General features: G+C 41.1%; 1 protein-coding gene across 1 annotated transcript; it reads left to right on the top strand.

Annotated features, from left to right (window-relative positions):
* The first annotated feature begins 4,452 nt into the window (after window positions 1-4,452).
* SNRPB (small nuclear ribonucleoprotein polypeptides B and B1) lies at window positions 4,453-16,136 on the top strand. Its single transcript, XM_027869629.1, has 7 exons — window positions 4,453-4,555; window positions 6,038-6,189; window positions 8,943-9,054; window positions 10,565-10,717; window positions 13,886-14,024; window positions 14,364-14,489; window positions 16,009-16,136. The coding sequence occupies exons 1-7, from the start codon at window positions 4,553-4,555 to the stop codon at window positions 16,044-16,046; spliced, it is 723 nt and encodes a 240-aa protein (XP_027725430.1). The 5' UTR covers window positions 4,453-4,552; the 3' UTR covers window positions 16,047-16,136.
* The last annotated feature ends 8,940 nt before the right edge of the window (window positions 16,137-25,076 follow it).

The raw sequence follows: 25,076 nt of genomic DNA, 5'->3' as shown, positions 1-25,076 counted from the left end.
TTCCTATTATTGTCTCCAAGTTTAAGGACTTAGGATAATAATTATAATGATAACAATAGCAAGCACTTATATGGCACTTTAAGGTTTTGTGAAATGCTTTACAAATATTTCATTTGGTCTTCACGGTAACCCTGGAAGGTAGGTGCTAGGGAGGAGGTAGGTAAAATGATCCATGTTTTACAGATGAGGAAACTGAGGCACATAGCGGTTAAGTGACTTGCCCGAAGCCACACAGCTAATAATTATCTGAGGCTGGATTTGAACTAATATGTTCTTGATTCTAAGACCAGCAGTCAGTGCACCAGACCACCTGATGATCAGTTAAACACTAGGATATTTAACTTGGATAAGAGATTTAGCAGGGAACATGATGACTGCCTTAAGTATTTGAAGGTTGGGATTAGATTTCTTGGACTCAGTATAACTTTGAGCAATGGATGGAAGTTATAGAATCACAGATTTCAGCTCATCTCTGGCAACGTAATGCAGTGCCCCAGGGCATAGTGAATTTTTTGTCTTTAGAGATAAGCAGATTCTGAATCTTATCAGAGAAGAATTCATTTGGTGCTCAGGGAGTTGGACAGATATTTATGAAGCATATGTTTGGTGCCTAGACCATAGCTAGAGACTGGAAAATAGCGAAGAAATATACCATTAAGACCCTAGATCCACCCTCTGACTCATTGGTGTTACTGAGTTTTGCTCTCCCTCTTAAACTGCCATTGGGTCAGATTTACCTTTTCTGTCTTCTTGCACATGACACCCCATCTCCCATCCCTGGGTAGCATTCCTGGAATGTACTCCTTACTTCTGCCTGAGAGTCTCTTTTTTTAAGACAAAGCTCAAGTACCATCTTCTGCTTAAAGCTTTTCCTGGTCGTCCCCAAATGCAGTGAGGTGGCAACATAGTGCATATATCACCAGGCTTGGAGTCACAAAGACCTGAGTTCAAATGTGAACTCAGGCACTTCCTAACTGTGTGACCCTGGGCAAATCATTTAACCCCTGGGTCTTCTTCAGTTTCTTCATTTGTAAAATGAGGATCATAATAGCACTTATCTCCTAGGGCTGTGAAGATCGTATTTGTAAGTTTTGTAAACCTTAAAGCATTATATAAATGCTATTATTAAGCGCTAATGTCCTCTCTTCAAACCTACTGTGTTTGACTAATTTGTGCTTGACTTATATATTTTTTCTATGTATTTATCTCCCCCATTAGTTGCTTGCAGGCAGTGATTTTTCCATTCTTTCTATTTCCAGGGCCCAGCACATAGTAGGTGCTTCATAAGTACTTGTTGATTGATTGGTTGTAAAGAATCACTGGTGTAGCATGAAATGGAAAGGGCTGGATTTGACACTGGCTCTGACACTGTGTGACCATGAATATGCTCTTGTATCCTCTCTGAGCTTAAATTTCCTCCTCTGTAAAATGGGAATAATACTTACACTTCCTACTTTACAGAGTTATGAGGAAAGCACTTTGTAAACTTTAAAGTACTATGTACTTCAATAAGTTAATCCATGATTTTGTCAGCATGGGCACTTTCTAGATTGATATCACAGTTCCTCTGTATCTTAGTAGGTTTTTTAATAGTTTCTGTGGCTGAAAAATTAATCCCTGCTGTGATGATCACCTTCAAACTTAGCTCTTCTGGCTCTTAGACAGCAGATTCAGGGTCTTTGACTAGGTCCATTCTTGATTCTTTTTCATTTTGGTTGGCCTTGTCAGAGGAGGTGTCAGACTGGCATGGCTTAGGAAAATCCAAATCATGTCCCCACCACAATAAGAAAGACTTTTCATGGAGAAAAGTGCAATATACATACAAATTTTATTATTTATAATAGTGACAAAGGGATACTAAACTACAGTCCTTGACGCTGGAAGAGGAAAAACCTGAGTGATCAGAGAGGGCTTAGTGTACAGTAGGACTGGGTCTTGAATGGTGAGAAAGCTTTACATAATCAGAAGGCAAAGTCAGAGAGTGTTCCAAGGGGGCACCACATGAACAAAGGGACAATGAGGAGAAAAGAGGAGGAATTCAGTGTGAATGGGGCGATGACTTTGGGGGGCTCGGTTGGCATCCACACCAGTGGGCTGGGTGGGATAAGGGGAAGAAACCATGTACTAGCTGTTAGATCAGAGTTGATGTAAAATGAGAGTTGGGCCTGATGATCTCTAAGGTCCCTTTTAGCTAACAGTCTTTTAAGTTGTATTTATTACTATTAGATTGTAAGCTTTATTAGGATAAGATCTTAATTATCTTTTTATATCCCTCTATCACCTAAAACAAGCAATGCAGAAAGTAACTGCTTAACAAATGGTTGTTAAATGAATTAGCAAGTGAATGGGAGTAGAATGAATGAATGAAAAAGTAAGTGTTGGGGATACAAATGAGACATCCTGCTGTCTCCCAGTTCCTACTCTAATGGAAGAGATGACATGTGGAAGGTGGTAGGTGGTTATCCTTTGTGCTTCAAGAGGACCAAAAGGACATCCCTATATTGGGGTCAAGGTACAGTGTGTCCATCTGTGACTGGTCAAACCAATAAGAGCTCAGAAGGCTCCACCATAGGTCAGGCACAAATAGCCCATTTGAACATTTGGGATGGAGATGGCTCTGGCTTCATGCATCTCCTGTTTGCTTTGTGCTACTGAGATTCTGCTTTGCTCATAGAGACAGCGCCTTCTTTGATGCAGGCACTTCGTTCTGGGCAGTCCTGTACCAGTGTTTCTCACAATCGATACCAAAGTTCTTCAGAGAGACCTTGAAAGTGTCCTTGTACCTCGTCTTCTGACCTCCATGTAAGAGCTTGCCTTATGTGAGTTTTCCGTAAAATAGTCGTTTCTATTTTACAGCTGAGGAAACTGAGTCATAGAGAAGTGGAGTGACTTGTCCAGGGTTACACAGCTAGAAAGCTAGTAAGAATCTGAGTCAGAGGAGCAGCTAGGTGGCACAGTGGACAGAGCATGGCCCTGGAGTCAAGAGGACCTGAGTTCAAATGTGACCTCATACACATAACACTTACTAGCTGTGTGACTCTGGGCAAGTCACTTAACGCCAACTGCCTCACCAAAAAACAAAACAAAACATTTTTATTTAAAGTTTTGAGTTCCAAATTCTATCCCTCCCTCCCTCCCTCTTTCTCTCTGTGTGACAGTAAGCAATCAGATATAGGTTATACACATGCAATTATGTAAAAAAGGGAAAAGGACCTATTTGTACAAAAATATTTATAGCAACTCTTTTTTGTAGTGGTTAAGAATTGGAAATCAAGGGGATGCCCATCAATTGAGGAATGGCTAAACAAGCTGTACTATATGATTGTAATGGAATATTATTGTGTTATAAGAAATGGCAGGCAGGATAATTTCAGGAAAACCTGGAAAGACTTGCATGAACGGATGCATAGTGAAGTGAACAGAATCAGTAGAACATAGTACACAGTAATAGCAACATTGTTCAGTGAAGAATTGTAACTGACTTAGCTGTTCTCAGCAATGCAATGATCTAAGATGATTCCAACGAACTAATGATGAAGCATACTATCTGTCTCCAGAGAAAGAACTGATTGATTGAAAACAGACTGAAGCATGCAATTTTTTTACTTTCTTTCATTTTTTCCTTTTTGTTTGATTCTTCTTGTATAAGATGACAAAAAGGAAATGTTTTACATAATTGCATGTGTATAACCTATATCTGATTGCTTACTGTCACACAGAGAGAAAGAGGGAGGGAGGGAGGGATAGAATTTGGAACTCAAAACTTTAAATAAAAATGTTTTGTTTTGTTTTTTGGTGAGGCAGTTGGCGTTAAGTGACTTGCCCAGAGTCACACAGCTAGTAAGTGTTATGTGTATGAGGTCACATTTGAACTCAGGTCCTCTTGACTCCAGGGCCATGCTCTGTCCACTGTGCCACCTAGCTGCTCCTCTGACTCAGATTCTTACTAGCTTTCTAGCTGTGTAACCCTGGACAAGTCACTCCACTTCTCTATGACTCAGTTTCCTCAGCTGTAAAATAGGATAATCTCAACTGTAAAATGATAATAAAGCACTACCTCCCAGAGTTGTGAGTATAAAGTGGAATATTTGTAAGGCATGTTGCAAACTTTAAAGCACTATGTAAATGTCAGTTGATGATGATGATGATGATGATGATGATGATGATATTGATCATGATCATGATAACTGGTGGTTACTAGTTATATTATTCTGAGCATATCTTCACCTAAGCCTCAGTTTCTAATTCTGTAAAGTGGGTATAATAATATTGGCACTGTCTATGTCACAAAGTTGTTGAAAGCGATTCATAAACAGTAAAGCGTTTTATTAATGAGAGTGATTACAACTAATGTGCCTGAGAAGACTATGGTGATGGAACGTGAAGAACAAGGGCCTCATAAGCCGGGAGGCCGAGTCGGAAGTTCCCTTAGCCGGACCGTTTTGCCAGGGGCTCACTTCCGGCCGCGGGCGCGGGAACTGGAGTTCTCGTCGGTTTGTAGGCCCCGGCTGAGGCGAATCCGAAGCGAATCCGAGCCATCCCAGCCGCCACCATGGTGAGGGAGGGCCGGGCAGCCATCTGGGGCGATCCTGGGGCTGGCCCAGAATTCAGGGCCACCTGCCGCGTTAGCGGGCTGGGGCCCAGGTTTAGGGGAGGAGGGGCAGGAGGGAGCGTGAGGCCTGAATTCTGATGGGGGAGGGGTGGGAGCGCGAGGCCTGTATTCTGGGAGGGGGAGGGGACGGCTCGCCAGGCTGGGGTTCTGAGGGGGGCGGAGGGGAAGGGGAGGGCGCGGGGGTCCAGGCTTCTGAAGAGGAGGAGGGAGGAGGAGGGGGTTCAGAAGGAAGGCCAGGGTTCTGAGCGGGGATATGAATGTGTGTCAAGTTTCCGAGAGCCATTCGTGTTTGGCATTGGGACGGGGAGTGGAAACGGCGAGGGTGGGGACCTGGGAAAGAGATGGTGGGGGAAGGTCGGATGTCGAGTAGAGGGAAGTATGGAGACCGAGGGCTTGAGGTGGGAAGCCCAGGAACCTGGGGCAGGGTTAAAGGTAAAGGCGGGGGCGTTGAGGATTCCTGGGGACGTGGGGTGGGAAAGTTGGCAGAGAGGAGGCGGCAGCTCAGAGTTGGATTGAGGGGATAGAAATCTGGAGGGTGGTCTGGAACGGCATGGGTTGGAAGAGGGCTTAGAGCCAAGGGAGTCTGGGGGTTAAGGACAGGACGTGTGAGGAATGGGCTTTGTAAAAATTAAACCTTTTTACCATCTACTCCATTCCCATCATTTTATACAAGAGAAAACTACTGGCCCCCAATTTTGGACCTGCAGTCCCTTAGCTTCTAAGCCTCCCCAACTCAGCCCTAAGGTTGAATAGGTAAGGAGTTAGACCTTATTCAGAACTTGAACCCAGATCTCCTGACTCTATATCAGTACTCTTTCCACAATACTTTCTGAATCCAGCTTTCCCAGTCTAATGTACATTCTGTTATATTCATCCTATCCTCATATTCATTTAAAATAATATTTGTTGATTGGGCACTATCTACCAATTAGTATGCTAAATGTTATCACTAATGTATCCCTCTGGTAGCAGAGAGCCTGGGATTTTAAGTCAGATGATTTGGGTTTAAGTCCTGGTTTCATCACCAACTCACTGATATCTCTGCTGTTTATCTCTTTATGTTCTTAGGAAGGTCAGATGAGATAACTACATTATATATGAAAACTATATATGCATTGAGTTCCATATTTTTGGTCTGGAGGGAAGGAGAGTGAAGTAATTGAGTAGGCTGTTTCAGGAGTCAGAATGTTATCCTGGGGAATTTTAGAACAAAGAATGTAAGAACTAGAAAGACTAGACCATTTTACTGAGGAGGAAGCTGAGGTTCAGAGTGGAGAAATGATTTATCTAAGCCTAGGTCTCTTGACTCCAAGCTTTGTTTCCCTTTATGCTAGGCTTCCCCCAGGAGTGGAACTGAGAGGGAAGAGGAGTCAAGGAGGGGTTCAGATTTTAGTGTCTTAAACCCTTCTTTCTTGCTTCCCACAGACGGTGGGCAAGAGCAGCAAGATGCTGCAGCACATCGACTACAGGATGAGGTGCATCCTGCAGGATGGCCGCATCTTCATCGGCACCTTCAAGGCCTTTGACAAGCACATGAACCTGATCCTGTGTGACTGTGATGAGTTCAGGAAGATCAAGTGAGGATGGGCCCTGATGGGAGAAGAGCAACCCGGTTCACCCAGCAGAATATTGGGGGGAGGGACTCAAGTGACAGGTGATATGGTTTAGCCATCCCCTGTCTGGCTGTGGCCTGACTGTGCTGCTTGTGTCTGTGTGGTTGTGTCCTTTTTTTGAAGAAAAGCCAGCTGAGATTCCCTAGTGCCCTCTGAATGCTGCCCTTCCCAGGAGTTCAGCTGTGCTTGGAACCCCTTGGCTTGAGAGCTGTGTTTCTGCTTTTCCTTGTTTGCCCCCCTGGGGTAAAGGGCTCTCGTGTTCTCCCCACAGGTTTTTAAGGGGGAGAACTTGCTTTTCTGTCCTCATTGCCTCTCTGTAAGGCTGCAGCCTAAACGGCACCCCCACTGCTCTGAAGCAGCTTTCAGGAGCCCCTGACCCTCTTCAGGGTAAGTGCCTGGCTTCACCACTTGGGTTGATGTTTGGGGCTAGTGACTTGGAATCAGAGTTGGAAGAGACTTTCAGGATCATTTAGTGTGACCCCTTATTTTATAGAAGAGGCAACTGCAATCCAAAGATGCTAAGTGACTTGCCCAAAGTCACAGAGTAGCAGCAGAGCAGATATTCAAACCTCAATTCTGTGACCCCTGCATCCAATGTTTTTCCCATTATACCAGGCTCCCTTCTTTGATTTTTCATCTGCAAAAAAAAAAGTGATGAGAGACAATGGCTAAATGCCTCTGCTTGTGTTTTCAAGTTGTTAGCTATGTCAGTTTTCCAGTAAGAATCTTGTGTCTTAAAGGTGGAAGGACCTCAGGATGATCTAGTTTAGGTGCTGCCTACCCTAAGACATCTAAGTTAATTGCATTTTACAGGTCAGGCAGCCTACAGAGGATGAATGCCATTAGTTTGTTAAATGGTAGCAGTTGGGGTGGGAATGACTACAACTCGGGTCTCTTGCTTCCAAGAGTAGAGTTCCAATTTTCCTTCCTTCGATCAACCTATTAATGACCTTTTGTTTCTTTTAGGTCTGTGTTTTTTTGTGTGTGTCTGGCTTGAGTGGAGAGAATCCAGGATGAGGACTTAGGTCCGGAGTGAGTGGGGTACTATATGCCAGCAGGAGCTTATTGATCTGGCAGCTAATAGGAGTAGACTGCAGTTGTCCTTTCTCCCCGTAAGAGAAATCAAGTACGGGAGGGTAAGGCCAGTTACCCAGATGAATAGGAACATTATAGTGATAAGTATCACTTAGATTAGGAGAGTAGGGGTGAGCATTGTTGGCACAGGGTCAATTGCAGAGCTATTCATGTTGGCTGAGGGAGATACTGTCAGTGTCTTGGAGTTTATGGAAAGGATTGGTATGAAGGAGAGCACTAACTGAAGATACAGGTAAAAATAGGAAATAGCCTTTATAGGTACTGAATTGATCTCCATAGACTGTCTTCCTAAGAGAAAATCTCTCTGAAAGTAAAAAAAAAAAATAAGTTTATACTGAAAAAAGCCTAACATTAATTATAGACTACATTCATGTTTTTTACAAGCAAAGTTTGGAGGAAAGGTGCTTCCTGTATTTGGATCAGTATGGTTATTCATTCAACATATATTTTTTAAATAGCCACAATATGCATTTTGCTGTTATGGGCACTGGGAATAATATGGGATTACCTTGTTCCCCTTACCACATATGGGATATAAAAATAGCTATGACTTGGGTACACATATGCTAGAGTAGGGTCGCTATTTGCCCTGCCTGTTTACTACTGTCTTGGCATTATCCCAGAGCACTGTTATACATAACGGATGCTCAGAATATATTTATTGAATTGTGATCCAGAATCACAGGTCAAATTTCTATGTTTTTCCAGGGGCAGAGGTGAGAGTCTAAAGCTTAAAAAGCAAAAAGAATTACTAAGTGTAGGACTACAATTCCCAAACGTTTTTAACTACTGTTGTACTATACATCCAGACTGCCATAAATGTAAATACTCACTGGAACTCTTGTATTACCAGAAGTTTTCTGCTTTGTCTCTTGGAGGTTTTTCTGGATAACACATCTCTGAGATTGTACTGGGAACTAAGGAAGAATTAAAATTCTTGTGAAAGAGGAATTAGGGTCAGATTCACTTCATTTAGTCCCAGAGCACAGGTCTAGAAACAAAGCAGAAGGGGGAAATTTTGGCTGTCTAAACGATAATTTCCTAACAGTTAAGAGCTCTCTGAAAGGGTGATTTACTTTCTCGTAGAAGTAGTGAACTCCATGTCTTTGGAGGTCTGCAAGTAGAAATTGAGTGAACACTGAGATCCTTTTTACCTTTGATATTCTGAGAGGCAGCCACTCCTGGGACTTGAGGATTATCCTGCTTCGTTTTAGGAAGATTTCCAGGAGGAGCTAGTTTTCATAGGGTTTAGAGATGGAGGGAACGTTAGAAGTCATCTAGTCCAACTCTCTTATTTTTAGATTAAAGAAAGATCCGGAGAAGGGGAGTGACTTGCCCAAAGTTTTATATCTAGTCAATGACAGAGCTGGGGTTTGGACCTAGGTCTTTTGTCTCCAAGCCTGTTCTTCTGCCTCTTTCTACTGTATCAGTTAAATGTCTGCAAATGGACTGGATCTTGTTTTAATTCCTGCATGTGACTGTTAATGACAGATCTGAAGTTGGGGAGACAGGAAGCTGGGGAGGATGCTGGGAGAGTGTCACAAGGAAATATAATGTGGGCAGTGACTTAACAACATCTTGTCCATAAAAGTAAGATTTTTTTTTCTTCTCCCCATCTTCAGGCCGAAGAACTCAAAACAAGCAGAAAGGGAAGAGAAGCGAGTTCTGGGCCTTGTCCTGCTACGTGGGGAGAACCTAGTCTCAATGACCGTGGAGGGGCCACCTCCCAAAGATGTAAGGCAGGAATCTGTGGTCTTGAGGTGATGGGGAAGCCCTCATCTTGGTGTGAGTACTGAGAGTCAAGTGCTCTTTCTGGGATAATAAGAGAGCCTCATTTCTGTATTGTTTTTACAAAGTTAAAAAGCCCTTTTATCACAACAGCCCATTAAGGTAGGTAGTGAAAACATGATCTCTATGTATTTATGGACATCTGAAACTTAGAGAGATGATGTGATTATCTAAGGCAGACCTGCACAACTTGGCAGTAGGTAGGGACCAAAATTAAGATAGGCTGAACTTCTTTGGGCCGCAGATTGGTTTTTAGTGGCTCATTTTCCAAGTAAAGGTATAATTAATGATTAAACTATTTTGCAAATAAATCATATTAAAAGAAATTTCATTTAGTATCAATTAATTATACTTATTAAGATTTTTATTTATCATGCTGCACTCACTTTGTCCCTGTTCGACGCCAGTAACTACCGAGATACAACTCTCGCTCCTCTCAGACTAGAGACAGACCGATGATGGCTGGTTGCCATGGGTTCCCTGACATACAGGGAAGAGTGTGCAGTGGCAACCCACTTGCCAGGTTACATGATGGGCACAGTAGTGACTAGTGGAAGGTAGGTGGGGCACAGACAAAGCACTTGTTACATCTTTACTTTCTTTTACATCCTCTACATTTTTTTGTGGGCCTCCTGAAATCCTTTGGCCTCAGGCCATATGTTGTGCAGTCCTGATCTAAGTTCACACAGTTCATAGCTGGTGAAGTGGAAGAGCCAGGATTTAAACTCAGGTCTTTTGGCACTAACTTTGTAGTTCTTTTCATCATACCATTATACCATACCTTGTTAGACCAGAGCATTTTGTAGGATCCTTGCCACAGAACCCAAAGAACAGCCAGTAGACTAGACCTAAAATACATGATAGCAAACTGCACATTGGGTTTTAAGAAGGGACCTTAGAGAGCAGTCTAGTACAGAAGCCTTTGTATGTGTTGGACTAGATGGCCTCTGAGGTTTTTTTCAACTTGTGAGAGTCTCATTTTTTAAGGAGAAAATGAGACATAAAGGAGAAGTAGCTTATCTTTAAGTTTATGTACCAAATTAGTGATAGAGCCATAACTGGGTCCAATATTTTTTCTTTGGTCCTTGTGGAAATTTGTGTAAGTGGGTAGGCTGTATTATGTATAAATAGTAATGGTGGTGATGATAATAGCAGTTCAAATAAGTATAGTACTTAAGAGTTTACAAAAAGCTTATTTTAACCCAGTGAGATAGGTGGTACACTTTCCAGGTGAGGGAACTGAGACTTTAATTGGTTAAATGACCAAATATATGTTCTCAACATAGGATCAGGCATGGTGGTTAAAAGGGGTCAAAGTGGTGGTTGCATATAGACCTTGGTCTGTATATTTGGATGCCTTGCAGATTTGGGAGTTGGTTAGCACGTTTGCCTCATAAAGATACCTCTCCTTTGTATCCCTGTGCTGTGGAACTTACTTTCCCCCCCACTATTTCAGACTGGTATTGCCAGAGTGCCACTTGCCGGAGCTGCAGGAGGTCCTGGAATTGGCAGGGCAGCAGGGAGAGGTATACCTGCCGGTATCCCAATGCCCCAAGCTCCTGCAGGCCTAGCAGGACCTGTCCGAGGGGTAGGAGGGCCATCCCAACAGGTAAGGAGCTACAGTAACGTCGAATTCTATTTGGAAGGAGGGAGTAGTTGTGGGGTGGTGCTAAAAGCAGTTCACTTTATTCATTGAGCGCTTGCTATGTGCCAGGCACTGGGGATACAAAGGCAAAAATAAGACTGTCCCTGCCTTCAAGGAACTTACTTTCTACTGGGGGGAAACAATATGTAAGACTATATCATATACATCAGTAAATTCAAAGTAATCTTGGGGTGGGCAGCACTAGCAACTACAAGGTGGAGGTGAGGATGGAGAGAGTAGCCTCTGTAAAGACTCAAAAGCAGGAGACAGTGTGGGAGAGAAGCAGCAAGTAGGTCATTTTAACTGGGCTATAGAATTTGTGATGGGCAATAACATAATCCTTGTGAAAAGATAGGCTGGAGCCAGAACATGAAGGACTTTAAATGTTCTTCAGAGAAGTTAAATTTGTATTTTATCCTAGAGTCAAGAGGGAATGTGTCACTAGAGGTTCTTTAGAAGGGTAATGGCAGGATCAGTTCTTTAGGAATATCAATTTCGTAGCTATGTGGAGGATGGGTTGGAGAAGGAGTGGCTAGAGGCTATTTCAAGTGAAAGGTGATGGAGAGTTTGAACAAGGTTAGGGCACTGTTTAAGTGGAGAGAAGAGGGTGGATGTGAGAGATGTGAAGGTAGAGTTGACAAGGGTTGGCAGTTGATTTAGATATGGGACATGAAAACAAATGAAGTAAAAATAACTGGAGTTACAAACTTGAATGGCTTTAAGGTTGGTGGTGTCTTTGACAAATATGGAAGTTAGGGAGGGTGGGGATGAGTTCTTTTTTGGTTGTATTGCATTTTAGATGCCTTTGAAAGATATTTACTAAGTTGGTGTTGTAGGATTGCAGTTCAGGTGAGAAATGAGGACTGAATATGTAGATTTGCTAGTCATCTGCTTATAGATAATAATTGGATCTATGGGAACTGATCAGTGTGAGTGTAATGTGAGAGAGAAGAGGACTCATGACAGAACCTTGGGGATATACAGGCCTCTGGACATTATATGTTGGGCAGGGTTTAAGAGCTGCATTAATCAGCCTATACCAGCCCTGAAACTGCATATGGCTCTTAAGCTCCCTGTGGGGGCTCTTAAAAAAACAAATGTGAAGGAAAAAAAATTATCATTGTGAATTCCAATTGTGATTAAAGAGTTTCATCTTGAGCCTCTGAGAACTTGGTAAGAACCTTCGAAGAAGTGTAAATCTTGGTAGTATAAATTTGGGATGGGTTAAATGCTTTTCCTAGGAAGGAGCTAATTGCTGAGCTGTATAAATTTGCATTTACTTTTTTTTTGAAAGCAAGTAAAAATGTGATTTTCAACCTTCTAATCATTTGTGATTTAATATTATGTTTTTTGAAAGCCCTAAATGAACATGAGTGTAATAGTTTTTAAAAATTTGCCACTTTCTTCATAACAAACCTCTAACAGAAGTAATAACATTTACTCAATATTTTCTTCACAAAAACTTTGTGAGCTATTACTCATTTGATTAAGTAATGAAATGGAAGTAAAGTGATAGCTAGTACATGTCTGAGCTATCCAGAGGTCTAGTGTTTTTCTTGATTTACTTCACAGCTTCTGTAAGCAGCCAGAAATAGGGAAAATATTTAAATAATAACATTCTGGGAAAAAAAATACTGTGTTTGATGGTCAATGGAGTTCTGGCTCCTACCCTGGGTCAATTCTGTTGTTTTTTTTTTTTTAAGGCAGTTGGGGTTAAGTGACTTGCCCAGGGTCACACAGCTAGTAAGTGTGTCAAGTGTTTGGTCTGAGGCTGGATTTGAACTCAGGTCCTCCTGACTTCAGGGCCGGTGCTCTATCCCTAGCTGCCTCCAATTCTGTTATTTTTCATAAAAATAATAACTTCAGCATTTCAAAATATAAAAAGTGCTTTTCTCATAATTACCCTGTGTGGAAGGTAGTGCACGTCTTATTTCCAGTCTACAAATGAGGAAACAAACTCTGAGAGCTGAAGTGACTTACCCAGGGTCATAAAGCTGCAGTGTCAGCTCCAGGATATAAATTCACATATTCTGATTACGAGACTTGACAGTCAGAGATCTAGAGCTGGACTCTAATTTTACAAATAAGGAAACGAGGCCTAAAGAGGCCTCTGATGATTACCCAAGATCACGCAGGCATAAGCTTCAGAAGTAGTAGGTAGTAGAGCTAAGCTATGAACTCTAGGTCCTGTGACTGAGGTTTAGCTTTTTTTTCACTATCCTATGCTTTCCATTCTATCATACCTTCTGCTACAGCTCAGTGCTTTTAATGAAGGCTGTGGGCCATAGACGTTTGCATTGCCAAAAGTCATACCCAGGATAGCAGCACCTACTTTGTGTAGAAGAAGTCAGACTGCTACTATTCAGTAGGATTTAGGTTTAGCAAAATGTCTGTGCTTTGCTCAGTACTCCAGTGTTTTTGTCTGAATTTCCTAGGAAGAAGCTCATTACCAAGCTATGGTAGCAGTGGCAGACTCTCATAGTGTTAAATTTGCAACAAAGTGGGTGTATTTGAATTTAGAATTTGAAAATGGATTTAGAAGGGACGTTGATACATCGTCCTTGGAATGGTAATAAAGTTGGGGAGAGGAAGCCACGTCAAGGAAAGATTAGTTGAAGAAACTAGGAATGTGTAACCTGGAGAATGGGCAAATTCATTAGGGTCTTGATTACTGTATTCAGATATTTGAGGGTCATGTGAAAGGATTTGATTATTGTCCTCAGGGTAGAAGGTTGAGGGAGGCAAACTTTGTGTGGAAAAAAAAAACTACCATTTATAACTATCCAAAATGGAATGAACTCTCTCAGGTGTTTATTGATCTCCCTATTATTGGAGATATTTAAATGATGACTAGGTATCTATTTCTTGGTGGTGCTTTGTTGGGGATTGGATCTCTTAAGTTTTCTAGCTCTAGGATTCCTTGATTTTTTTTTTTTTAAGACAGTTGGGGTTAAGTGACTTGCCCAGAGTCACACAGCTAGTACGTGTCAAGTGTTTGGTCTGAGGCTGGATTTGAACTCAGGTCCTCCTGACTTCAGGGCCGGTGCTCTGTCCACTGCGCCACCTAGCTGCCCTAGCATTCCTTGATTTTATACTGACATTCTCTCTGATGTTCCTACTATGACTTTTCAGGTGATGACTCCACAGGGAAGAGGAACTGTTGCTGCTGCAGCTGCTGCTGCCACAGCCAGCATTGCAGGGGCCCCTACACAATATCCTCCAGGCCGAGGGGGACCTCCTCCACCAATGGGCCGAGGAGCACCTCCTCCAGGTAAAGAGCCTCTGGGACCCTTGCTACTTGAAGGGAGACACCCTCAGTTGGATTAATGATGAAGCATGGCTGTGTCTGAACTTGATGAGGAACTGGGTTCAGTCAGCAGGATTACTCTGAGGTCCAGCTGTGCATCTTAGTCAAGGCTCATACACTGAGATACAACTTCAAGGAAAGGGATGAGCTATGAGAAGTTATGGTTCCGGAGTTTAGATCCAGGGGATATGGTGATGGCTGTGTTGGGGGAGAGAGTGGTGGTGGACCTTTGAGCTCTTTGTGTTGTTGTTTTTTTCCCCAAGACAAACACTCAGCTGGTTTTCTGGGACTTCTCTGTTGTAGGCATGATGGCTCCACCACCTGGAATGAGACCTCCCATGGGCCCTCCAATGGGGATGCCCCCTGGTCGAGGAGCACCAATGGGCATGCCCCCTCCCGGCATGAGACCCCCTCCTCCAGGAATGAGAGGTGAGTGCTCTGGAATAGTGATGTTGAGGATACTAAATTCAGGATGTCTTTAGGGAGAGTTTGGGCTATAGACAGTTTCTGAGTGCCCTTCTGATTCTAATATTCAGTGTTCTAAGTTATTTATCAATTCCTGAATATTTTGTTATGATCTAAGGTCCTTTTCAGCTCTAGAATTCTGATCTTTAAATTTGCATTGAACTTTTTGTCTTTTAAAGCACTTTTTCTGTCCATCAAGTTGTGCTGCAGAAGTAGCAGAGGATTGAGAGTAAAAGGTGTTTGAATGCCAGATCTGCTATTTACTGCCTCTGTGACCTTGGGCAAGTTAACCTTGGCTTGTGCTTAGTTTCCTCATCTGTAAAATGAGGGTGTTGTATAGATGACCTTTAAGGTTTTTTATTTCTGTATCTGTGACCTCTTGTGATCCTTAAAATAATCCTATAAGGGCTTTTAGTGTAAGTAGTAGTGTTCCCATCTTAAAAGGACTCACAGGGGAGAAATGATTTGCCCAAGGAGGTCAGAGTGAGTTAGTAGCAGGGCCAGGGACACTGCAGGAGATGTTCTTATTCAGGTACAGGTTAGACTAGATGGCCTTTACATCCCTTCCTACCCTTGAGAGTGTGTGATCCTGTGTGGCTCAACACTAGCAGGACCAGGTGTGTCAATTGACATAAAAATACTGCAATTTTACTTGGGAATAAAAATTTTCATCCTACTATCTTAATTTTCTTTGCCTTATGGATAAAAATGCACTGCATCAGTTAACAAAGCTTGGTCCTTTGATGAATTCTTAAATTCTGGTCCTTTTAGTGTTAAATGTGACAGGTATGGCCTGTGTGGATTGTGTTGCCACTGCTTTTTGTAGCCTGGTGTGCTGCTCAAAATGTCCAGGCCCTTGGTTTCTGTGTTTAGCAGATGGAAATTTGAATTTCACACACACAAGCCGTTTCAGGTGTTGTCTAGATGAGTGGTGTTAAAAACAAATATAAATGAATCCCTGCTGGCCACATATTAACTTAGAAAACCACAAATTAACATTACACCATATTGTATTTTTATTTATTTTGTTCAACATTTCCCAGTTACATTTTAATCTGGGTGTGAAGTAGACTCAGGATCTCACAAAGGCCTATTTCCTGACCATATAATCAGAATATTAGAGGTGACCTTTGTTTCTTTCTCTATGAAATTAGGGGGTAGGACTTAATGCACTCTTTATTGTCTCTTCTAACACTAACATTTATACTTTATTGTAGCATAGACCTTAGAGGTCAACTAGTATAACACTTTTCATTTTATGAATGAGGAACCTAAGGGGGGATAGTTAGTGGTGGGGGTGAGGGGAATGATTTGCCCAAGATCATACAATATGATAGTGGCATCACCACTAGAAACCGAAGTCCCTTGAGTCATAGTCTAGTGTTGTTCTTACTAAATTAGCTATGGGATGGTGATCATGCGCTCGGCCCTGGTGCACACAAGTCTGTTAGATGATTCTTTTCATCCTTTCTTTCCTTCACAGTTCCTCCACCTCCAGGGATGCGCCCACCAAGACCTTAAGATCCTGTAGACCTTGCTCAGATGTTCTTTCCATGTTTGCCACCTGGAAAGTTGTAAATAGTTGTCTTACTGCCTTTGAATTTGGTTTATAATAAACTTCAGGGAAAAAAAATTCTTAAGTGTGCAGTTTGGTGTTTTCTATACCTGATAGAATTGGGGAGGCAGTGCTTAGACCCATTGGGATCATCAGCTCAAGTTGATGGCTCTGTTTCTTGGGTGCTTCAAAATAACTGGCTTTTTACCTTTGTCTCACCAACAAGACCACCCTGTGCAAAGTTGGGTTCTCTCTACCTTATTGTAACACAGACATTGGCTTGGGGCTTCTGAAGGTCTGAGGAAGTAGGAACACCCTTTCATTAAACCTTACTTGTTGAAAATAAATGAAGAGTAACCACTGTTTTTAACTCTTTTTCTAATCCTGTCAAAGCCGAGAGATAAAGCCTCCCTATTATTGTGGTAAAGGGGAGAGGGAACTTGTGAAAACAATTAATCTGTTAATAATTCATTTCTACAGGGCTCTTTTTTTTTTAAACCACAGACTTGTGAGATAATGAGAGAATAACAATCATTTTTATAGATAAGGAAACATTCAGAGTTTGATTTCTCTAAGATCACATCACTAATTATACTGGGGATTCAAATTCAGGAATTAACTACTGTACAACTTTTGTAACTATTAAAACTATCATTATTATTATTACAACTTATAAGCTTTGCAACTATTAGTAAATGTGCATATTTACTAAGATCTATTTAGAGAGGTGCAAAGTGCTATGTGAGATGTAAGGGGGAATGTAGTAAAACTGGTAGCCTGTCTAGGCTAAGTATGCGTAAGTATGCTAGGTTAAGTGTGCTTTTTTCATTCATTCTTACGAAATTTCTAAGAAAACTAAGAAAATAACAAAGTTTGTGTTGTGCTGTAAATCAATTGTGAATTTTTGGAATGTCCTCTGGGTCTGGTTGAAGAATTCTGATTTTTGAGGTAATAGAAACAATTTTTATATTTCTTTATTTTTTCTTTGTGAGGGAGGAGACAGAAAATGAGAAAAAGTTAGGGAGCAGAACAATACAGTATTGTTGTTAGGTGGATTTAGAACTAGTAGGATGGCTGGACCCAGATGATCTGAAGTCAGCTTGGAAGGAGGCTGCTAGTGGCATGTCCTAAGGCATCTGTGCTTGGCTTTGTGCAATTTTCTAAAAATGAGATTTTATTGAAGTTGTTTTTTTAAGTCACCATAGTTTTCCCTAATATCCTTCCCCTTTCTCTCTCCCGGAAAGTTATCTCACATAAATATTTTTTTAATGACAAAAGGAAAAGGAAAAAAAACTGAGCAAACTGATCAATATATTGAAAAAATCTGAAAATATGTGCAATTATTCTACACTTATGAACCTCTGCATAGGAGTTGGATGGGATGTCTATATCTCTTCTTTCAAGCCACACTTGTTCTTTGTAATTTTGCAACAATTACTTCCTCTTTTTTTAGTAGTTCTTTTATTTACATTGTAATTGTATCTGTTTTCTTGGCTCTGCATCACTGCATCAGTTGATTAGATTTTTTCATGCTTGATGTTCATGTCTCATTTCTTATAGCTCAGTAATATCACATTACATTCACATACTTGAGGTTTGTATAACCATTCCCCAATCAATGGGTATCTGCTTTGTTACCAATTCCTTTGTATCACAAAAGGTACTGCTATAAATAAATTGGTGTATATGGAGACTTTCTTATCAGTAGCCTCCATGGGGTATAAGCCTAGTAGTAGAATCTCTGGGTCAAAAGTATGAACACTTTAGTCACTGTTTAATTCCAAATTGCTTTCCAAAATGGTTGCAGTGATTTACAGCCTCAACAACAGTACATTAAGTGTCCCTATCTCCCCACAACTCTTCCAATATAGGCTATTCCTATCTTTTGTCATCTTTGCCAATTTTTAGGTTATGAGGAGAAACTTCAAATATGTTTTGATTTGCATTTTATTTAATGATTTGAAGCAGACTTTCAGATGTTTGTTAATAGTTTGTGATTCTTTTGAGAACCATTTATATTTTTTGATCACTTACTATTGGGGAATGGCTATTGGCCATATATACACATATGTAAATATATAGACTGTATATGTGCACAAATATATAGACATATATAGGTATATGGATGTATAAAGATTTATATCTAGATATTCTATATTGACCTACATGTTATATATAGATGTTAATACCAAATTTTAACAAAAGTTTGATAACAGATTTTTTCCTCATTTCAATGCCTTGTCATAGCTACATTAATTTTGTGCAGAATATTTTCACTTGCATGTAATCAAAATTGTATTATCTTTTGTAATCGTCTCTATCCCTTTTGTTTGGTTAAGAATACAATTTACCCATAGCTGTGAGAGGTATGATTTGTTTCTCTTCTAATTTTTTAAAAAATATTATGATTTTTATTCTTAAGGGCACTATCCATTTGGAATATATTTTGGAGTAAGGTGTTTTGTACAGTTTTGTTTTTTTTAGTGACTTGAACAAAGGCTTAGAAAGAATGCTTATTAGATCTGCAAGTAGTACAAAGATGAAAAGGCTAGCTGAAACTGAGTAACAGTACCTACGTCATGATGGGCTAAATCGGAAAAGATAAACTTAATAATAAGAACAAATGTAAAGTCTTAAGTTCAGTTATAAATTTCCAAGTACAAGAGAGGGAAGGAGTGGTTCTACAGCAGTTCATCTGAAAATCTTTTGGATTTAGTGGTGAATCAGCTCAGTCAAAAAACATTTATTAAGCATCTGCCATGTTCCAGGCTCTATGCTAAGCACTAAGGATATAAAGAATTGGAATAGCCGTGTTGCTGATCTCAGAGGTCTCAGATTACAATGAAGAGGACCACATATGAATAACTATGCATATAAAAGATAGATGACATAATCTCAGAGGGAAGACCAGTAGCAGTGGAGGTGGGGGAAGGTAGATGGAACAAAGAAAGGCTTCTTGTGGAAAGTGGAGCTAAGTTTTGAAGCCAGGAGGCAGAGAGGTAAGGAAAGATGACATTGTAGGCATAAGGGACAGCCAATGAAAAGGTACAGAATGGGAGATGAGAGTGGGTATGTGTGCACTCGTGCATGTGTGCAGGTTGTGATGGGCTTTAAAAGCCAAACAGTATTTTGTTTTTGATCCTACAGGTAATAGGAAGCCATTAGAAATATTGAGGGAGTAGATATGGTAGACTTATACTTAAGCTCACTTTGGCAGCAGAGTGGAGGATGTATTGCAGTGGGAAGAAATGAGGGAGACCAACTAGCAGACTTTTTCAGTAGTCCAGGCAAGGAGTGAAGAGGGCTTATACTAGGGTGGAGCCTGTGTAAATGGAGAGGAGGAGATGTATACAAGAGATGTGAATGTAGAAATGACAAGATTCATCAACAGAATGGATGTGTGGGGCGAGTGCGAGTGAAGAGGTGAGGATAACACTAACATGAGCTGGGTGATGAGGAGAATGGTGGCACCCTTGACAGTTGTAGGGAACCTGAGAAGAGAGTTGGGTTTTGGGGGGAAAGATACATGAGTTGTTCTGTATATGTTGTTTGAAGTGTCTCTGACATTTAGTTCCAGATCTCTCATTTGGTAGTTGGTGATAAGGAACTAGGACAGCTAGGTGATAGAGCACGGGGCTTGGAATCAGGAAGACATGTTCATGAGTTCAAATACAGCTTAGCCATTTACTAGCTGTGTGACCTTGTGCAAATCACTTAACCCTATTTGCCTTATTTCCTCATCTGTAAAAAAGAGCTGGAGAAGGAAATGTCAAACCACTCTGGTATCTTTGCCAGGAAAACCTAAAAATAAGATCACAAAGAGTTGGATATGGAACTAAATCCAAAAGAGACTTAGGGTTGGATATATATATCTGCAAGTCATCTGCATAAAGATGATAACTGAACCTATGAGAATTGAGAGATCACCGAGTAAGATTGAATAGAGGGAAAAGCGAAGAGGTACAGCCTTGGCTATTATCTAGTTGAAGACCAGCAACTAGATCATTCATATAGGTAGGGGAACCAGGAGAGAGTAGTGTCATGAAAACCTAGAGAGGAGAGAATACCTAGAAGAGGGTGATTGACAGTTTCAAAAGTTGCAGAGAAGTCAAGGCTGATTATTGAGAAAAGGCCATTCCCATATACAAGATATTTGTGTTTTTTTTTTTTTTGTTTTTTGTTTTTTGTTTTTGTGAGGCAATTGGGATTAAGTGACTTGCCCAGAATCACACAGCTTAAGTGTTATGTGTCTGAGGCCAGATTTGAACTCGGGTCCTCCTGATGCCAGGGCCAGCGCTCCATCCTCTGCACCATCTAGCTGCCCCATACATCAAGATATTTATAGCAGCACTTTTGTAGTAGCAAATAACTAGAAGCAGAGTAGATGTGCAATGATTAAGGAACGGCTAAACAAATTGTAGTACATGAAGGTAATGGAATGTTGTCATGCTGTAAGAAATGATGAATATGATGACTACAGAGAATCATGGAAAAGAAAAGGCTATTGGATTTGGCAATTAAGAGATCACCGGTCACTTGGGAGAGAGCAGTTTCAGTTGAGTGACGAAGTTGCAGATCACACTGTGGCAGGATTAGAAGGGAGTGAGGCGAGGAGGTGGAGTCACCAGCTGTAGACAAGTATTCCCAAGGTTAGCGGCACAAGGGTCAGAATAGTTCAATTGAAGGTTTTTTTAAGGACGGGGGAGACACGGGTTTGTAAGCAACAGGGAAGCAGCAATAGGCATGGATTGAAGGTCTATGTCAGAGCAGGGATGATAGTGGGGGCAATCTGCTGGAGAAGACAGGATGGAATAGGAAATGCCCATTGAAGGTTTGCCTTGTCAAGCAGAAAGGGCCACCTGTTCATGGGAGATGGTTGAAGGAGGAGATAGTGGGGCAAGATGTCTGAGTGATGTGAGATGTGGAGGAAGGGAGAAGAGAAAGATCTTGGTGAACGGCTTTAATTTGACTTGATTTTTGTGAAGCATGAGGCAAGACCCTCAGCTGAGAGTTTGGGGCAGGGGAGTGTTGTGTGAGGCCAGAGAGGGATGAAAGGTTTGCAGTAGTCACTGGTGGGTGGGATAGTGACTCCATTAGGAAAGTGTCAAAGGACTGTCTTGCTGCAATGAGGGTCCAGTTGCGATTATGTAACATAAATTTGTAGTGGACCTAGCACAGGGGTGCTTTGGTGGGAGTAATAGAAGGTTGCCACTTTGCAAGGTGTGAACAGCAATATAAGAAGGCAAGGAATGCAAGTGTAGAGGATAGTGTAGAGCTGAACTCACCAAGGGGTGGAGATAGGGAAAGGAGAGTGTGGGGAGAGGGTGGTCAGTGTAGGGGTCAGAACTGAGGGATAGAGATCACTATCCAGATGAAGAATAGTGTTAGGGGTTCTAAGGCACAGGAAAAATCAAAAATGATTAAGCAGTGGTCTTGAGTTGGCCTCAAAAGGTTGAGTTGGGCTTATGGTCAGAAAGGTGCCCTTTCCATAGGGGCCCATGTCCACAGTTCCTTTCACCTCACATCCAACTAAGTGAAACAGTTAAACTGCCCCTGATTCTGGAGTCTGAAAGTTCTTGCAGTGCTGTAATTCACATATAGCCCACTAGGGGGAAGCATGGGGCAGATGATAGGAGCTGCCATAAGGCACTGGGCTATAAATATTAATAGAATTATGGAATGGTATTCTTGGATCTCTGGCATTGGCCCATATGGCTCATAGACATTTCCATCTGGAGGGGAGCCTCTCCACCCAGGTAACTGAGGACTGCCCAGAACCCAGGGCTATTGGAAATTCCCTGGAAATTGGGAAGGACAAGTTGGGTTCTACTTTACTCAGGTTTCTGTTTCTACTTTGCTGGACCAGCTAAAGCTCAGTAAAGAACATACGCATATGTCTGTGTGTACATGATAATAATGTACATTTATATAGTGCTTTAAGGTTTAAAAAAATTATCAACCTATGAAGTAGATAGTGAGAGTATTACCCCTATTTTATAGATGTGGAGCCTGAGGCCTAGAGGGATAAAGTGAATTGCTGAAGGTGTACCAGCTTGTTAAATGTGTTAGTTTGCTTTTGAACCCAGGGCTCCTGACTCTGAAGACTCTTGCACTTCCATAGGATCATAGATTTAGAGCCAGAAAAGACCTTACAGGCCATTGAGTACAACCCCTTCATTTTACAGATGCGGGAACTATGCCTAAGAGAAGTTAAGTGATTTGTCCATGGTCAGCAAATTTCTGAGTTGGGATTTGAACCTAGCTTCTCCTAACTCCAATTCCCCTGCTCTATCCACTATATCATGATGCCTCTCACAAGTTTGCCATTGCATTGATTGGGAGGCAGCATAGTAGAGTAGAAAATGTTGGCATAGAAGTAGAGGACCTGAGTTCAAATCTTAGTTCTGCCACCTTTCTGTTTCTAATTCTGGAACCATACTTATATTCAGACTCATTACTCAGTCTATTCTTTTATGGCTCTATTCCTCATCCCTGTAACTTTTCCCACCAAAATAACTCTTTTTATGTATTATCTATTCCTATTAGAGTGTTAACACCTTGAAAGCAGGGACTGTCTTCATTTTTATATTTATATCTCTAGCACTTAGTGTAGTGCTTGGCACATCATAAAAGTAAGTACATTTTCATTCATTCATTCAAAGAGAAGATAGGATAGATGGACAGATAGGAGAAGAACCAAGATAGAGTAGTCATGAAAACCCAGCAAGAAAAGAATATACAGAAGGAGAGATTGGTCAACAGGTGGTCAGCCTTGTAGAGAGGTCAAGGAGGATGAGTATAGAAAAAAGGCCATCAGATTTGGGAATTAAGAAATCATTGGTAAACTTGGAGAGAGTGGTTTCAGTTGAGTGGGAGTGTTGGAAGCTGGATTGTAAAGATTGAGAATATGAGATGGGAATGAAGGCAACATGAGGAGACAGCTTTTTCTAGATGTATGGCTGTGAGAGATAATAGGTCAAGTGATAGTTTCTGAGGATAGGGAGAAGCTAGGCACATTTGTAAGCCCCAGGAAAAGAACTAGTTGATAGGAGGAGATTGAAGATTGTGTGTGTGTGTGTGTGTGTGTGTGTGTTAGAGAATGGAATGGTTATGAGGACAATCTATTGGAAGATTTAGGGGGGATGAGATCCAATGACCCAGCGTAGTTTTAGAGGGATTGGCCTTAATAAGGAAAGAGACTTCTTTATCAGAGACAGGAGTAAAGGAAGTGACAATGAAGGATGATGTTAAGGAATTTTGAAATATAGAATTCATTGCCTCAATTGAGGCTAGATATTATTTATACAATGGACCCAGTCAGCTCAGTTATGTGACTTACTTCAGTTCCATTTGGCAACACTGAGAACACGTTATAGGAAGGACGTTGACAAGGCAGAGAATGTCCATAGCAGGGCAAGTAGGATATTAAAGGGATTTGAGGTCATGCTAGGTATGCAAGGATCAGTTGAAGGAGCTGGGGTTGTTTAGCCTGGAGAAGAGAATTAGGAGAAACGAGATAGCGGTTTTTAAGAATTAGAAGTACTTTCCCACAAAAGAGAGATTAAACTTGTTCTGCTTGGCCCAGAGGGCCAAGCAGAGCAGTGGAGGGTGGAAAGAGGAAGATTTAGGCCATTGATGTCAGGAAAGACTTTTTTACATTTAGAACTCTCCCATAGTGGAATAGGATGTCTTAGAATGTTGTAGGTTCCTTTTCACTTGAGGTCTTTAAGAAAAGGCAGAATGAGTTCAATGAGTGTATTATAGAGAAAATCCTTGTTTGGGTATAGGTTGAACTAAATATCATTTGAGATTCCTTCCAGCTCTAAGATTCTGTCACTCTTTTGCTCAAAAATATTCAGTGACTCCCTATTCTTAGCCTAGCATTTAAAACCTTCCATAATCTAATTCCTAATTACCTTTCCATGCTTTTTTCCCCTCTATTTCCCTTTGCATACTCTATATTTCTAGAAAACTGAACTACTAGCTGTTCTTTGAAATTGACCTGCCATCTGCCTCTTTCATTTGTGCAGACCATCTCAGTGGCATCCTCAAGTTGGCCACCAGAAGATGAATTTGTTTTGAGCAATTGAAATTCATAAAATCCATCTACTAAGTCATGCAGGCCTTGCAATCTTCCTTGATGGAGGGAGTAGCCACACTGATGAAATCACAAATTTTTTTGAATAATAGTAGCTCGTATTTATATAGCACTTAAAGTTTACACCGAGTTCATTCCTCACAACAGTTCTGGGAAGTCATTATAGTGTAAGCATTATGACTCGCATTTTACAAATCAGGGAGCTAAAGTCTAGAATGGCCAAGTAATAACCTCTTTGGCCTATTAAAATAATTTCTTTCCTCCAGATTTCTGCTCCGGTGCCACTTCTTTCATGAAGCCTTCCCTCATCCTTTCAATTGAAAGTGATCTCTTTTTTTTTAGATTTTTCTCAGGACATTTTTTCTAGATCTTTTCTTTGTCCCCATTACACTCTACCTCGTATTCACCTGTGTATACGTGCTCTATCCACCTTAAAAGACTCTAAGCTTCTCTGAGGTAAGAGACTGTGTCATTTTGCATCTCTGTACTGCCAGCAAGTACAAAGTCTTGCACATAAGAAGTATTTCCAAAATGTATATTGAATAAAATTCAATAGATTTTAATTGGGAGCATGTCTAGGTGTGTGTCTAATAATAATGATAATTAGATCATGTTTTCTATACTGCTTTGTGGCTTATAAATGAGTGCACATACTTGGGTATTTATAGTGTGTGTGTGTGCATATATACACATGTCTTTATGTGTGAACATCTCCATGTGGGTCTGATTTTTTAATCCAAAGAAAGTTTGGGTTTCAGTTCTTTCAAGCAGACAAGCTCTTGACATTCCCATGGCCAAGAATCCACAAGTAGCTGAGAATACCAGGGAGTATCTGCTCGGTGGGTCCCTGAACCAAGGGAAAAACTCTGGCTGCCTCCAAATCACATTTATCCAGCCA

Source organism: Vombatus ursinus, unplaced genomic scaffold, assembly GCF_900497805.2.
Source record: "Vombatus ursinus unplaced genomic scaffold, bare-nosed wombat genome assembly UNPS02014793.1, whole genome shotgun sequence".
Taxonomy (NCBI): Eukaryota; Metazoa; Chordata; class Mammalia; order Diprotodontia; family Vombatidae; genus Vombatus; species Vombatus ursinus.
The sequence above is the reverse complement of the archived record's forward strand: the minus strand, read 5'-3'. Positions and strand labels throughout refer to the sequence as shown.